The sequence below is a fragment of the Littorina saxatilis genome, linkage group LG11 (genome assembly GCF_037325665.1).
Source record: "Littorina saxatilis isolate snail1 linkage group LG11, US_GU_Lsax_2.0, whole genome shotgun sequence".
NCBI classification, from domain to species: domain Eukaryota; kingdom Metazoa; phylum Mollusca; class Gastropoda; order Littorinimorpha; family Littorinidae; genus Littorina; species Littorina saxatilis.
Genome location: NC_090255.1, coordinates 14,584,396 through 14,601,838, shown reverse-complemented (window position 1 = coordinate 14,601,838; position 17,443 = coordinate 14,584,396). Strand labels below are relative to the sequence as shown.

General features: G+C 42.9%; 1 protein-coding gene across 1 annotated transcript in view; it reads left to right on the top strand.

Moving 5' to 3' along the window:
* Nucleotides 1-352: 352 nt before the first annotated feature.
* Nucleotides 353-17,443, top strand: part of LOC138979825 (calmodulin-beta-like) — a 174,930-nt gene continuing 157,839 nt past the window's right edge. Inside the window, exon 1 of the mRNA XM_070352574.1 lies at nt 353-588. Coding sequence (XP_070208675.1) covers nt 562-588 — 27 coding nt within the window. The 5' untranslated portion in view covers nt 353-561. The remainder of the gene's footprint in view (nt 589-17,443) is intronic.

Below are 17,443 nucleotides of genomic sequence, written 5' to 3'. Positions count from 1 at the left end.
TCTCCCTAACATTCAGGTCAACAAAGTCATTGTCATAGCTAGGCAGTCATTCGACAATCATCACAGGTTTGAACCGACCCTTTCGTTTAACCATTCAAAAAACAACAGCAATAACGCTGTTAGTACTACAGTGCGCTCAACGTTCGCCCTTTTGAACTCGCGATGAGACTTTTTTCTTCTGGTCGCCAAGCTTACCGTTAACAAACGCATGTACTAGTTGGGATTCCCCCAATTTTCGCGACCTTGACCGAATACTCTCGAAGTCAGCACTACGGCGTTCATGCATAGGGAACAGTTAGAAAGTTAACTTCGGGAGTTCCCACTTTCAAAAGAGGCCTCTACTTCCAGTGTTTCTGACTTCCAGTTCATGCATACGGGCCCTGATCAGCACAGGGACGTTGAGGTGACTGTCGAGTGACCTGATTCCCGCTGCTTTCTTCGGAGTGTGGTGTTAACAGTGACACAACAAAATCAAGAACCAAAGGGGAACAAACAGAGTGAAGACGACCGGAATCCGAGAGCAGTGCCGGAACCTGAAAGACTTTAAATCCAAACGTCAGCATGGATTCTCCCCGCTCCAGTGAGGAGGTAAATAGTCATGTCAATGCTATTTTAGCGTCATGGAAGTTGAAATAGGGATGATATGCACAGACTCCGTTGCAGACGACAGGAAAAGATGTCCACTGTCGGGAGCTTTGTCATCTGCAACTGAGCCTGTGCAATCCACCTGTTGTCAGCTTCCTGTGCAATCCACCTGTTGTCAGCTTCCTGTGCAATCCACCTGTTGTCAGCTTCCTGTGCAATCCACCTGTTGTCAGCTTCCTGTGCAATCCACCTGTTGTCAGCTTCCTGTGCAATCCACCTGTTGTCAGCTTCCTGTGCAATCCACCTGTTGTCAGCTTCCTGTGCAATCCACCTGTTGTTAGCTTCCTGTGCAATCCACCTGTTGTCAGCTTCCTGTGCAATCCACCTGTTGTTAGCTTCCTGTGCAATCCACCTGTTGTTAGCTTCCTGTGCAATCCACCTGTTGTCAGCTTCCTGTGCAATCCACCTGTTGTCAGCTTCCTGTGCAATCCACCTGTTGTTAGCTTCCTGTACAATCCATCTGTTGTTAGCTTCCTGTGCAATCCACCTGTTGTTAGCTTCCTGTGCAATCCACCTGTTGTTAGCTTCCTGTACAATCCACCTGTTGTTAGCTTCCTGTACAATCCACCTGTTGTTAGCTTCCTGTGCAATCCACCTGTTGTTAGCTTCCTGTGCAATCCACCTGTTGTCAGCTTCCTGTGCAATCCACCTGTTGTTAGCTTCCTGTGCAATCCACCTGTTGTCAGCTTCCTGCGTCTGTTGACGTAAAGACATTGTGACGACGACTGGGTGGTGTCAGTCATATAAACTTGGCCAAAAAATTATTGCAACAAATTTCAAACCCAAATTAAAGGCACAGTAAGCCCCCCGTAAACCATCACAGATACGGTCAGGCTTTTACACACAGTACAAACACCCTTTCATTTAAACACTCACCGATTGAGAACATCCTAGGTGCCCTCCGTAAAGAGCGAGCAATTTTCAAAGAATTTATTTTTGCGTGGTTTATCTTACCCCTGAGCCATCGTGAACCCGTGTGATCCAGTTTCCCTTTTTCAAAATGTAGTCGTCAGTTAGTCATTTGAATGCGACTCGATGTGAGCTTATTTACAATAGCACGTTTTTATGCACGAAACAAACGGCTGTGGTTCACAAGAACTCTAGCGATGGGTTTTGACTGTTGAGAGGAACGGCGATATGCACTGATAAACCGTCGTCTGCTACGACCCTTGCGTGACCCTGCTTCCGGGCTTTTCTTTTTTCAAACTTTCACAACTTCGAATTGTACTGATCTTGTCTTGATGAAAAAAGAATTCTTTTATGATTAAAGAATGTTTGTGTAACAAGCTGTCAATTTATTATTTAGATTTTAAAAGTTAGGTCTAGCGCAAAAACGCACCACGGTCCAAAAACATTTTGATAATCATCGATTCACGGCTATCGCCAGTTTACATCGATAGAATGAGACCCGAAGGGAAGTAACTCATGTTTGACCTGAGTTCAGGATGGGTCCAATAAGTGTTCGAGACAATCTGCAAAATTAATTCTTTAAAAATTGCTCGCTCTTTACGTAGGGCACCTAGGATGTTCCCGTTTGGTGAGCGTTCAAATGGAAGGGTGTTTGTACTGTGTGTAAAAGCCTGACAGTATCTGTGATGGTTTACGGGAGGCTTACTGTCCGGGCGTGAATTCCGGTATTCATAACAGCCGTCCAGCACCAAAACGAGGCGCCATTGTTGTTTAGGACCAAGTCCACGAAAATAAATTCTTTGAAAATTTCTCACGCTCGACAGAAAGCAGCCAGGATGTTCCCGTTCGGTGAGCGTTCAAATGGAAGTATGCTTGTACTATATATGTAGACGCTCGGGGAGCTCTGTGATGGTTTACGGGAGGCTTACTGTGCCTTTAAAGCATTAATCCCCGTGTCATTTTATTAACACTTTATATGCCAGAGAAGGCTGTTCACTTAACCTTCAGGATCACCATTTGGATTAAATATTTCTTTTACAGGGATCACGTGACCGCCGCTGAAGTAAGGGTATCCTCAAAATCGACCAGACAAAAACGGAAGAGCCGAATGAAAAATCGACAAAAAATCACAATAGGCAAAACTTTGCAACTTTGACATACGAGAAGAAAGTCAAACCAATTATCTACCCTGAACAGATTGTTTTGTTTTGCTACCTTGCGTATTTCGCGTGCTAAGCTATTCCTACTGATGCAGGTGTCGATCGCAAGAGCGGTCAAAAACGGGAGTTTTTGCGTCATTTTTTAGGGGTATCATGACAAAAAAGTCTGCACTTTAGCAATGACTTGGTGGATTGCTTTGAAACTTGTAGAATATTTTACCAACATACTAGAGATACTTCGAGCGAAATGATGGATTGTTACAGGTGTTTGTTACAATGTTATGCAATTTTTCGAAAGAAGTTTTTAATCTCGTCATAGGATTGTTCCCTTGGGTCCACAAAATGTATGACTTTGCATGTCTTTAGAAAAATAATTGATACACACACTGCTAAAGTTTTATTTGCGTGTAAGCACTGACGCAAATTTGCTGGACCAGTAAACACACTTCAAATTTAAGCGATGATTCTGGTGCCACAGCGATGCCCAGCCAAGCGTGACCGTAGCATGTTTTAAGAGGCACGCAGCGATAACAGCTGTAAGCGCGAAACAGCGTGAACGTTCCATTTTTTACACCCCCGGTATAGGGGTGTGTATAGGTTTCGGTCGATGTGTTTGTTTGTTTGTGTTCGCATATAGATCTCAAGAATGAACGGACCGATCGTCACCAAACTTGGTGAACAGGTTCTATACATTCCTGAGACGGTCCTTACAAAAATTGGGACCAGTCAAACACACGGTTAGGGAGTTATTGGTGGATTAAAATTATACAAGGACTTATAGAGGGACATCTTAATGGTCAAAGGGAAATAACCATTCTCACTCAGTCACTGCCACCAACTGAGAAGGTTATTTCCCTTTGACGGGGGTGTTTTTCCTACCTCATAGGAATTTCTTGTTCCTCATGTGTTTGCATGACAAGCAAATTAACGCTTGCAGCTACACGCAAATGAAACTTAGAGAGAATCTGTATCAATCATTTATCTGTAGATATGCAAAGTCATGAATTTTTTTGACACAAGTGAACAATCCTATGACAAGTTTAACAACATTTTCCAAAACATTGCGTCACATCTGGATAAATAACCGTAACGATCCAAACTGTCGCACGAAGTATCTCTAGTATGTTGGTAAAATATTCTGAAAGTTTCAAAGCAATCCACCAAGTCATTGCTAAATGGTAGCGCTTTTTGACATGATACCCATACAAATTGACGTAAAACGTTCCGTTTTTGACCGCTCTTGCGATCGACACCTGCATCAGTAGGAATAGCATAGCACGCGAAATACACAAGGTAGCAAAACAAAATAATCTGTTCAGGGTAGATAATTGGTTTGACTTTCTTCTCGTATGTCAAAGTTGCAAAGTTGTGCCTATTGTGATTTTTTTTCGATTTTTCATTCGGCTCTTCCGTTTTTGTCTGGTCGATTTTGAGGGTACGGTCACGTGATCCCTGTAAAAGAAATATTTAATTCAAAAGGTGATCCTGAAGGTTAAGTGAACGGCCTTCTTTGGCATATACAGTTTTAATTAAATGACACAGAAATTAATGCTTTACTTTGGGTTTGAAATTTGTTGCAATAATTTTTTGACCAACTTTATGTATGTCCGTCATATGTTTTCCAGTTTGGTTTTCTCGTGACTGTTATCATACATTGTATGCGTTGTGTTTGTCCGAAATAAAACGTTTTCCTGTCGAGTCGAACGCACCCGGCGAAAGAAGCGTGTACCCTTAGAAGCTCGTGGTCAGTCTCACTTGTTTCTACCCAAACCAATGTCATAACCCCCCCCCCCCCTTTTTTTTTATATACGATTTTTTGCACAAGTTGAGGTTACACTGTGGCCCAGCAAGTTAAAAAGAATACAGGAAAACGTGATTTCTTATTAAGCTACTGTTCTATACTGGCTTGTCACTTCAAGCAATCAGCTATACGTTTTCCACGTGAATCATGCAGTGCTTTCAGTTTCATTCTGTGAGTTCGTCAGATTGACTAAATATATTAATTTCCCAAGTTTTTTCCTTCATTGATTGGGTTACGAATACATATTTATAGGAAGATTAACGGACATTGGTAATCGTTGTTCTCGTAATAATTGTACATGGAGAGGTGGATGGGCTGACGGAGGGTGATGGATATGGATGGAGGCAGGCCATTAACATTTGGTAAAAAGGGCGGAGCTGGAGGGTGGGGGAACTAATTAAAATGGCTTGCTTTGACTAACGATGACAAGGAGATAACGGTCTGTTTGGGAACACATTCAGCGCACGTCCTTCTGAGTCACGTGTCACCCTATTAAAGTGTCCATCCCCACAACCCCATCTCCCCTCCATCCAGCCTTACTGGGGGCCGGGTAGATTGCATTCAGCCCTGCGGCAGAAATAAATGGCTAGTCAAAAAGTACACTTGCATCATATAGCCCGTGTTGTCGGCGCTGGGTGGTGCTGCTAGTTTGTGTTTATGTGCGTTGTATGTGTGTGTGTGTGTGTGTGTGTGTGTGTGGGGGGGGGGCATTGGATTTGGTGTTGCAGCTGGGGTGTGAGGGCGCGTATTCCTATTTCGTAGCCTCGGTCACTTAACAACATTTAAACGAGTCACGGGAATCATCCTTTTATTCGAACAACGAACGTGCTCCCAACTATGTTCACGACTTGCAGGACCCCGTAACCCACCATAATCAACAGACCCAATGTGAAGGCCATAAAGTTTGTTGGGGGTGACCAGAACTTCCGGTTAGAAAACACTAGGATAAAACACGTGAACACTTTACTGCAGCATGGATTGTTTTGAAAGATGTATCAGCACACAGAACCCATGTACCCAAGCTGCAACCACTCACTTTGCAAAAGTAAATCCTCAGTAAAACGTCCTCGCATAAAATTCTCACATGCTAGATCGCGTGGGTAACATATTTCACCCTTTACGATTATTCTTCCCGCAAGGACAGCGACAGACTCCTAATAACATAACTTTCAGCAGAGACGTAGAGGTTACATGCCGAGTCTCAGTGATTATCAAAAATAATGGTCGAAGTTAGTGGATCATGAAAAATGCGAGCTTCAGCGAGCTTTTTCATGACCGCGAACTGAGACCATTATTTTTGATAATCACTGAGACGAGGTATGTAACCTCTTTATTCCTCCTTTCTTCAGTTATTCAAAGAAAAGAGGAGTTTTTGTGCGAAAGTTTGATCGAATCATATTCACCCAACCTGCGCAGGCGATCGATTAATGCGCGGTTGTATAGTTCCGTGCAAATCATTCAATTCTGTTAACACTTCTTGTCAGTTTCCATGTTTTGAACTAAAATCAAGTACACAGTTATGTTGTCATTCTGCTGTGGCAGTAAAGGCAGATAGTGTGTGTTCTGTTCATGTTTTGGTATCGCTCAGGAAATGTTCTTTCCTCGAATGTGACTTGCAGACGAAGTTTTACACCCGTGTTCCAACGTTAAAAACTGTATGAAGTTCAGTTTTCTGGGGCAAAATAGTGTATGAAACCGCTGCATGTTCTTTAAGTTGATTAAATGTTTGCAATTGATTGCGTGTGATCTGTTTATAAAATGAAATATTGTCGGATTGCAGTCTTGTCGATGCAGCCGAAATCTGGAAGGGGAACTACTCGTGTCGCTAGACAAAGTATGAGAGTTACTTTTCCTTGGAATCTTGCTAGCGATAAACGATTGTGCACGGCAGATCTGAATTCAGAAAACAACCAAACTCATGGATTTTATATTGAGATTCATGTGTTAAAGCCTGTAGTTGCTGGTTTAAATGCGGTATGGTTGTATTGTTTGCTCCAGAAATGTATATTTTGTACATTAGAGTGTTCTGAACTTTTGAGTCGCAAAAAGTAGATCCACAATGTGTACAGTCTCTACCCATGAGCTATCGAGGATTCAGGCCCGTTGTTGGGTAAGTGATTTTGGTTGTTGGGTAATATAAGTTACCGAAACATAACTAGCTCTACAAGTTTACAGAGAGAAAGAAGCAGAGGGGGGAATAAACTACGTTCTCTGCTTTCAGCCTAGGAAAGAAACGAGAAGCGATTATTGGAGAATAAATTGCTATGATAGGGCCAAATTGTTTTATAATAATCATAATCATAATAATCATAATTATAATCATGATAATAATCGTATTTGTCAGTAAGTACTGGTGTCACATGACTGATGTGAACCAGTTGATTGGCTAATGGCGATGCGCTAAAACTGTTAGCGCACTCTTGGAGTGCGCTAACTTTTCCACAGAGCGTATTCTTACGCCCTTTGCCTAAGCAAGACTGTGCTCTCATCCTCAGAATTAATTACTGACATGTAGCTTATATTCTCCACAATACCAAATGACCATAAATTCCCTGCTTCTCAATTAAAGCAGAAGTGGGTTTTTTTCTGACAGATTGCATGTGCCTGTGCCACAGTGCGGCTGCCACTGATCTAAAAATAGAAGCCGCTGTGTTTCATCTAATTTTCGCAGACTTGCATAGATTCTTCTCATATGCCGTGTTAGTGGCATGTACCTTATCATCCACATTACCAAATGATGAGTTAGTATAAAATTCCCACCCGCTAGCAGAAAACACAAGTGTTATTCCGATAACGTACCAGCTAGACCAGTTTGGAAGACTGACTCGATCGACTCTGTCATACGTTGCACTGACTACACTGAAATACGACTGCATCCGTTCAGTAAATGAATGGTTTCCGAATGATTATTTCAAGGCAAGAACAATCGTAATCGAAAACGTGTAGGGTTCAGAACGTTCTTACCATATATAAGACCAGCCTGCCTCGTGCATGCAGACTCAGTGCAGACTGCATGCAGTGGTTTGATTGCCCTAGCAGACGACATAAACCCCGCTCAGCAAATTAACATGTTGGGCAAATGTGAACGAAAAAACGATGGGGATATAATACGTGTAGGGTTCAGAGCATTCTTACCGTTCATATGTAGTACCAGACTCCCCGATGAGTGAAGATACCACACGAGAAACATGCCACATTTATTTTGGAAATGTGCTTTCCGTCGACCGTGGCAAGGGGCAAAACTCTGCACAGTCAATCTGTCGAAGCTCGATGAAGGTTGGCCCGGAAACCAAGAGCACAGTCCTTTCTCCGAGTTAAAATGAGGTCTCTATGAAAGATCATCACTTTTTAGCTTAACGCTACACTGGAATTTACCAACAGAAATTAAAACAAGAGTTTGCGTGTGACGAAAGCACGACACACTTGAGACAGCCCTCACAAAAGTAGATCCAGTGACACAAACCTGACCACACAGTTACGCCTATCCAAATGCGCGTTGCAAAATGTGCGTTTTGAATCTTCTTTTTTCTCTGGCAGTACTGACAATATCGTTATTGAAACAATCCCAGTGCACTAAGGGATTTATAGAGCAAATCTCGAAAATAATTATTGAACTCAGCGCTATGCGCTTCGTTCAATAATGAATTTTCTCGATTTGCTCTATAAATCCCTTAGTGCACTGGGATGTCTCAATAACTTTAATTATAATCATAATAATATACATGTTATAAAATATTTACAGTTGCATTGCTTCTGGCCACAAAACTTGTCTAATTCATCTCAAGGGTCTATGCATGAATTGTTCTTACTGTTGACATCAGCTTTCTCTTTTGGTACACTGTAGTGTAAACAAAATGAAATGGTTGTGTCAGGCTCTGAAACAATGACACCCACACTATTGACATGATTGCGCCGGATAAGAGAAAACTAGACGGATAACAAATCATAATTACACACAGATCTGTATAGGAAGACAAGTGCCTGGGTAGTTTTTCGACGCAAATGCAATGTCATCCGTCCCGCGAATGGAAATGCGCAGATGCTGTCAGTGCCGAAGCCTGGTATCAGTCAGAGATATCAGTGCTTCACTGTCAAATCAGTCGTTTTTGTGACGTCATGTGAGGTCTGCTATTTAAAGTGAGTTCCAGTGTCGTAAAATGGGATGCGTGTCGTGATGGCGCACTTTGCATGGCATACGATATCAGTTGATTCATTCCGCTGGTGCCCATTCCCCCGGGGCTGTGCTGGATGGGTCCAGTCGCACACAAGGCCTACTGCAGATGCCTGTTTTCCCGGTGTGACGCCGTCATCTTGGCCCTGCCGTCATATTACCCCGTCGATTTATACTCGAAACTGAAATGTTGTTTCCTGGTAAAATTAATGAAGTGAAATTATTTAAGGACGAACAGCATGTCAGTTTCTTGCATGTGAAGAAAGTTGTGGTGAAATTTAATAGATTTCACCCAAAGAATCGATTTCTTCGAAAACGTGTAACGAGTGGTTACGTCCCTTGAATGAGAAGGGAAACATTTTTAGGATGAATCAAATTTCTAAGTTAAATACAAAAAATTGGTTGGACAAATTTGGCCCCATGAAAGTAAGGTACCCTAGTACTATCGAAGGGTGTTTTTTTTTGTTCAGTGTGGAGTTTATACAAGATCAACGAGGCCGAGAATCGTAATATGACGGCGGGCCAAGATGACGGCGTCACACCGGCCGTGGGGAAAAAGGGTGAGCCTTGGAGATGAAGAGACCTGTGTGTATACTAAAATCTATAACTTTGATTCATATACATGACGATACTAATAATAGACCTGATGCTGTGGTTGTTTCTGGGCGAGAAATATCTTTATGCGCGCATGTAATTTGAATGCTCGACTGAATTTCTAAAGTAAACGTTTTCTAGATCATGTTTGTCTCTTTCCATGATTCAGTAGGCCTATGTCAGATCTGTGTGTCTGTCTCTCTGTCCCTGTTTCTCTCTCTCTCTCTCTCTCTCTCTCTCTGCCCCACCTGCCAACCCCGCCTCAGCCCGGCTCCTTTCTTTGTTGTCAAGTCCAGTCGATCCCTCATATAATACATCAGTCTCACAGGTTGGAACAGGATACTGCGGAATGATTCGTGTACCACCGAATGTTCAAATGCGTGGGCAATATTTCTAGCACTCTACTTCGGTTTACCATTGCACAGAGAGAGAGAGAGAGAGAGAGAGAGAGAGAGAGAGAGAGAGAGAGAGAGAGAGAGAGAGATTTGATTCCGGAACAAGCGACGCACTCTGGGGGTTAATGTATTCCTCCAAATCAGAAAGATGGGTCCAGGATTTGGGGGAATAGTTAAGAAAAGAGCTCGATCACTCCGGGGACTTTCCATAATATTCCTTCAAATTGTGGCAGTTATATGCCCAGGAGAGCGGCACGAGGCATAAATTGGATTTGTGTTGTGCGGCCCGCCTGTGTGACGCCACGAGTGAAGAACAAACTTCGCGTAGTACATCCTGCCACATGGCATCGCCATTTTTGTCATGCGACGTCAAACTCACTTCACATGGCTTTATCTGTGTGTGAGAGAGAGAGAGAGAGAGAGAGACTGAGAGAGAGGCATTCACACACACACACACACACACACACACACACGGCAGAGAGAGATGGCAGAGAGAGAGAGAGAGTTAGAGAGAGAGAGAGAGGGTTTGTGTGCATGCGTGTTTCGTCAAGTATTTACATGATTTTTTGACACCGTCTTCTTTACCGGAACTGAACACTTTTTCTGTGACCTTTCAGGGGCATTGGATTTTCTCTGTATCTCGCACACATTATTCTGTTGCACACACACACACATACACACACACATGAATACAACTTCAGATGTCAGCTTGATTTCAAAGCGTTGCATGCTGCAAACTCATTGTTGAACACACGCATGCACTGTGTATTAGTCAAACACACGTGAGAACACATTATATGAATACATATAGACTCGCAAACACGCGTATGCCTGGTCACTAGACGGAAATGCAGACTGGCAGACGGACGCCCGTAAGCACTGACGCGCTAAGCACACGCGTTTTTCATCTGAAAAACATCGACACACACACAAACGAACAGACAGACATGCACACACACACGCCGCACACACACACACACACACACACACACACACACTGACACACGGCACACACACACAGACACACTGACACACACACACACGGATGGAAAGCTAAGTGCTTTCAAACCTTTTATTTCGTAAAATAACGATCAATCTCTTTATCTCTCTCTCTCTCTCTCTCTCTCTCTCTCTCTCTCTCTCTCTTGCTGGTACCAGTGGTCCTAAGCCAGTGCCTTGTAAACCAGGGTCAAGGATATCGGTATACTCAACTGTCAGTTTTAGTGGCAGCATTATCTGCGGGTAATTTTACACAATTAGATTTGCCAATGGTTGAACTTTCTTCTCGGGGGAAAAATAAAAGTCTCTCGAGCTTTTTGTATCAATAACGACGGGCGCAGTGGCGTGGTGGTAAGACGTCGGCCTCTTAATCGGAGGGTCGTGAGTTCGAATCCCGGCCGCGGCCGCCTGGTGGGTTAAGGATGGAGATTTTTCCGATCCCCCAGGTCAACTTATGTGCAGACCTGCTAGTGCCTTATCCCCCTTCGTGTGTACACGCAAGCACAAGACCAAGTGCGCACGGAAAAGATCCCGTTATCCATGTCAGAATTCGATGGGTTATAGAAACACGAAAATACCCAGCAAGCTTCTCCCGAAATCGCCGTATGCTGCCAGAATGGCGGGGAAAAAACGGCCATACACGTAAAAACCCACTCATGCAAAAATATGAGTGAACGTGAACGAAGAAGAAGAAGTATCAATAACGGAGTCACTAAAAAGTACAAACACCGGTAAAATGCCGGAGAGCAGCAGGGCGTTAAGAAGGAAGTTACAGGGTGACCCCCCCCCCCCCCCACAAAATACAACCCATAAAATAGTAATAACTATTACACCTTTAAACAGAATTACTTCATATTTTGGTGTACAATAACTTCATCTTATGCATGACCAGTGCCCGAAGTGGCAAGTTTATAGGCCAAATGGTCTGACTTTTGTGCACTTTCAAAAAAATGTTCCGAATTCGAGGATCGACTCAACATTACGGGGTTTGACATTTAACGGCAACCATACTTCACTCGGACCATTTTACCTACATATATATAGGAAATTTTGTGGAATTAGATGGCCGAGAATAAACTGAAGTTCATGCACAACAAACCAAATGACTGGAAAATGACCCCTTTCGTTGTAAAGTCACACGCGCATCGGCGCGCAAAATTCATCAACGACATGAACGCATTCCTCCGTGGATAATGCCCTGAACCTGCCTGTATTCAAGTCACTGATTGTCTAATGTTGGTTATGGTACACTAGGTCCTTCAGGACCCCCCGCGGGTTAGGGGGAGTCCCATATTGGTTGGGACGAGAAAGAATTTACCCGATGCTACCCAGCATGTCGTAAGAGGCGACTAACGGTTCTGTTTCTCCTTTTACCCTTGTTAAATGTTTCTTGTATAGAATATAGTCAATGTTTGTAAAGATTTTAGTCAAGCAGTATGTAAGAAATGTTAAGTCCTTTGTACTGGAAACTTGCATTCTCCCAGTAAGGTCATATATTGTACTACGTTGCAAGCCCCTGGAGCAATTTTTTGATTAGTGCTTTTGTGAACAAGAAACAATTAACAAGTGGCTCTATCCCATCTCCCCCCTTTCCCCTATCCCATCTCCCCCCTTTCCCCGTCGCGATATAACCTTGAATGGTTGAAAACGACGTTAAACACCAAATAAAGAAAGAAAGAAAGGTCCTTCAGGTAACCCCAAAGCTAACAATCTTAAGGGCGTTAATGAGATGCGTTTGGCTACCGCTCAATTTCAAACATCGTACTGTTTTGAGTCGATCTGCACAAAAGTCAGACCATTCGACCTACAAACTTGCTGCTTCTCATAAGCTGAAAGTACTCTAACCTAAATATGGAACAATTTGGTCCACAGATGTAAAAGTTATTAGAAAATTTATTGGTTGCATTATGTGTGTGTTAGAGTTAGAGTATGAAAGAGGCCGTTTTTGGGAAAGTTTTCTGGCGAGTTTAACCGTAGGAAGTCCAGGGGACATCTGCTGAGCTGTAATTTAGACATACCTGCAATGATAAACTGGAAAATGCTCAGGTTGTGAATCCGTGTGTGAATAGAGAAATATTTCCTTTTGCAAAATCTTCTGCGTAAGAGTCCCGATTCTGATCATCGACTTTTGTTTTGCACTGCTGGTAGTCAGTCATCCATAATACGTGTGCAAACAAAACCCGTTCGAATTTATATAGTCAGATCTGCACTCTAGCAAATAGACGATGTCCGAATTGATATAGTCCGATCTGCACTCTAGCAAAAAGACGATGTCCGAATTGATATAGCCCGATCTGCACTCTAGCAAATAGACGATGTCCGAATTGATATAGTCCGATCTGCACTCTAGCAAATAGACGATGTCCGAATTGATATAGTCCGATCTGCACTCTAGCAAATAGACGATGTCCGAATTGATATAGTCCGATCTGCACTCTAGCAAAAAGACGATGTCCGAATTGATATAGTCCGATCTGCACTCTAGCAAAAAGACGATGTCCGAATTGATATAGTCCGATCTGCACTCTAGCAAATAGACGGATGTCCGAATTGATATAGTCCGATATGTACTCTAGCAAATAGACGATGTTCGAATTCCGTCGCGATATAACCTTGAATGGTTGAAAACGACGTTAAACACCAAATAAAGAAAGAAAGAAAGATGTTCGAATTGATATAGTCCGATCTGCACTCTAGCAAATAGACGATGTAAGAATTTATATAGTCCGATCTGCACTCTTGCAAATAGACGATGTAAGAATTTATATAGTCCGATCTGCACTCTAGCAAATAGACGATGTCCGAATTTATATATTCCGATCTGTACTCCAGCAAATAGACGATCAATGTTCGAATTTATATAGTCCGATCTGTACTTTAGAAAATAAACGATGTTCGGAAACATCTTGTATATGTTGCGAAAGAGTGAATACTCTTTGACTCAAGAATGCCTCGCTCTTATGCTAACTGTGGCCTGTCGTCCGCATCGTTCGTGCCATTTATATCAAAACAAAACAGTTTGTCTAATCGACAACACGGGTATTTTGTGTCATTGATTTTCAGGGCTTCCACAGTTTACGTCATCAGTTAGATTTCGACCAGTTTCCTTGACTTGCTTTGCAGTACTAAGGTTCGCAATGATTTCACCGACCGGATGAGTAAAGAAACGCACGGTACAATGGCATTATTTACGAACCATGTGTAACCATTTAAGATCTGTTAATCTTGCTGTTCGTCGTTTGTCCCTTACAGGTGAGGGAAGTATGAACAATGTAGACGTACACACACTATCTCTGCCTCGCCGGAGACATCATTGTCGCACGTGAAACCGATCGGTAGAAGCAGAGATATACATTATACTTTATTTGTTCCAATTTTGTCTCAAACTGATATGAAATTTGACACAGATCCAGACATTCATAGTTCATTTATGTATCAATGTTAGAAAGAATTGTTTTTTAAAAGGTTTTTTTAACGATTGAACGCGTACACTTTTGAAGTCTAGGCGAGTTGTCTAAATATGAGTTTAATCGGCCTCTGACGTCACTTGGCTCAAATAAGGGAAATCAAAAGTTCAATCCACACATTTGGCCTTGTCCCTGATACGATGATCACAGCTATCGAGTGTGTACACAATACAACCTTGACTCAAAGCGAAGGTGAAGGTTAGCGCCTAATGACACGGACTAACACTTTGCAGCTTGAGCAAGATGACCGCGTAGTTGAACCCCCCCACCCCCACCCCCACCGCCCCTCTAGATGGAGATAAGGGAGACCTGGCGTGGCAGTTGTTTTGCGGGATTCACCTTACGCTTACGCCCCCGGCACGATTTGCCGCCGTCCAACGACTCAGTTCAGATCCGATTTCTCACCAAGTCTCGCGATGAACGAGATAAGCCGAAAAACTCGTGCCGACAACAAATGAATGCATGTTTTACAGTTATTGTTGCATTGTGATTGCATCGTGAGCTGAGATAACGGGGCCATTGCATGTTGCCAGTGATCTCAAGGGGCGGGCACCACTGAGAGGGCCATACGGCCTCAAGGTATGTGTGTGTGTGTGTGTGTGTGTGTGTGTGTGTGTGTGCGTGTGCGTGCGCGCGTGTGTGTGTGTTATGTGTGCGCGCCGTGTGTGTGTTAGTGTGTGTGTGTGTGTGTGTGTGTGTGTGTGTGTGTGTGTGTGTGTGTGTGTGTGTGAGAGAGAGAGATTAACGATTAACGATTAACGAGTTTATTGCATTTAGGCAACATGCCCCTTGCAATGGGGGGAAAAAAACGTGGCAAAAACAACGTCAAGGACAAACATAAATGTAATACTGGTGGACTATCTAGTCCATCAGAAAAAGTAATTGTGATATTATATAATATGTACATTACAATGACGGCCATAGCCGGTTAAATAGAGAGAGAGAGAGAGAGAGAGAGAGAGAGAGAGAGAGAGAGAGAGAGAGAGAGAGAGAGAGAGTGTCCATATCCCTTTCCGTGTCGTGGGTCATGTACACCACCACAGATCTGTTCAAGCTGTTGGCATAGGTTAAGAATAAAAAAATCCTCCTCAACGAGATTGGTTAGCTGAATAATTTTGCAAATTAACTCAATTTTAGGTAGCCAATATGTTGAAGTGTAAAGTAGCATGCTGCTATCCCGTGTCAAATAGACCGGCACGGTTGGCCTAGTGGTAAGGCGTCCGCCCCGTGATCGGGAGGTTCGAACCCCGGCCGGGTCATACCTAAGACTTTAAAATTGGCAATCTAGTGGCTGCTCCTGCCTGGCGTCTGGCATTATGGGGTTAGTAGGACTGGTTGGTCCAGTGTCAGAATAATGTGACTGGGTGAGACATGAAGCCTGTGCTGCGACTTCTGTCGTGTGTGTGGCGCACGTTATGTGTCAAAGCAGCACCGCCTTGATATGGTCGGCTGGGCGTTAAGCAAACAAACAAACAAAAATCCCGTGTCAAAGTGTTTACGGGTCTATGTTGAAGTGTAAGCTAGGATGCTGCTATCCCGTGTCAAAGTTTGGACGGATCTATGTTGAAGTGTAAGCTAGGATGCTGCTATCCCGTGTCAAAGTTTGGACGGGTCTATGTTGAAGTGTAAGCTAGGATGCTGCTATACCGTGTCAAAGTTTGGACGGGTCTATGTTGAAGTGTAAGCCAGGATGCTGCTATCCCGTGTCAAAGTTTGGACGGGTCTATGTTGAAGTGTAAGCTAGGATGCTGCTATCCCGTGTCAAAGTTTGGACGGGTCTATGTTGAAGTGTAAGCTAGGATGCTGCTATCCCGTGTCAAAGTTTGGACGGGTCTATGTTGAAGTGTAAGCTAGGATGCTGCAATCCCGTGTCAAAGTTTGGACGGGTCTATGTTGAAGTGTAAGCTAGGATGCTGCAATCCCGTGTCAACGTGTTGACGGGTCTATGTTGAAGTGTAAGCTAGGATGCTGCTATCCCGTGTCAAAGTTTGGACGGGTCTATGTTGAAGTGTAAGCTAGGATGCTGCTATCCCGTGTCAAAGTTCGGACGGGTCTATGTTGATTTCTAAGATCGTCTTCGACTCGGCGTATTATACTTGTTCTCGTCAAAATATCCTACCCTATCGCTTCGCTGAAAACACGATAGCTGTTAATAACTCCAAGGCTCTTTGTAGTAACAAACAGCTATCCAAGAAATTGTTACATTCACTCGTGACCAATATATAGACGGATAGATGTATAACAAGTCGCGTAAGGCGAAAATACAACATTTAGTCAAGTAGCTGTCGAACTCACAGAATGAAACTGAACGCAATGCAACGCAGCAAGACCGTATACTCGTAGCATCGTCAGTCCACCGCGCACGGCAAAGGCAGTGAAATTGACAAGAAGAGCGGGGTAGTACTTGCGCTGAGAAGGATAGCACGCTTTTCTGTACCTCTCTTCGTTTTAACTTTCTGAGCGTGTTTTTAATCCAAACATATCATATCTATATGTTTTTGGAATCAGGAACCGACAAGGAATAAGATGAAGGTGTTTTTAAATTGATTTGGACAATTTAATTTTGATAATAATTTTTATATTTTTAATTTTCAGAGCTTGTTTTTAATCCAAATATAACATATTTATATATTTTTGGAATCAGAAAATGATAAAGAATAAGATGTATGTAAATTAGGATCGTTTTATAAAAAAAATATTTTTTTTTACAATTTTCAGATTTTTAATGACCAAACTCACTCATTAGTTTTTAAGCCACCAAGCTGAAATGCAATACCAAACCCCGGCCTTCGTCGAAGATTACTTGACCAAAATTTCAACCAATTTGGTTGAAAAATGAGAGCGTGACAGTGCCGCCTCAACTTTCACGAAAAGCCGGATATGACGTCATCAAAGACATTTATTGAAAAAATGAAAAAAAACGTATGGGGATTTCATACCCAGGAACTCTCATGTCAAATTTCATAAAGATCGGTCTAGTAGTTTAGTCTGAATCGCTCTACACACACACACAGACAGACAGACACACAAACACACACATACACCACGACCCTCGTCTCGATTCCCCCCTCTACGTTAAAATATTTAGTCAAAACTTGACTAAATATAAAAAGGGCGGCTCTGGGATATGTCAAGAAACAAATCGTTACTTTTCCCATTGTTTCACAACTCAGTGGAGGGTGGTTTAGTGGTAAACTCTTAGCCCTCTAGTCCGGGGTTCAATTTCCGGTCGTGGCAATCTTTGTTCACCTCGGCCCTTCAGGACAGTTTGTTCAGCCTTGACAAGAAGAGAGATGACTGAC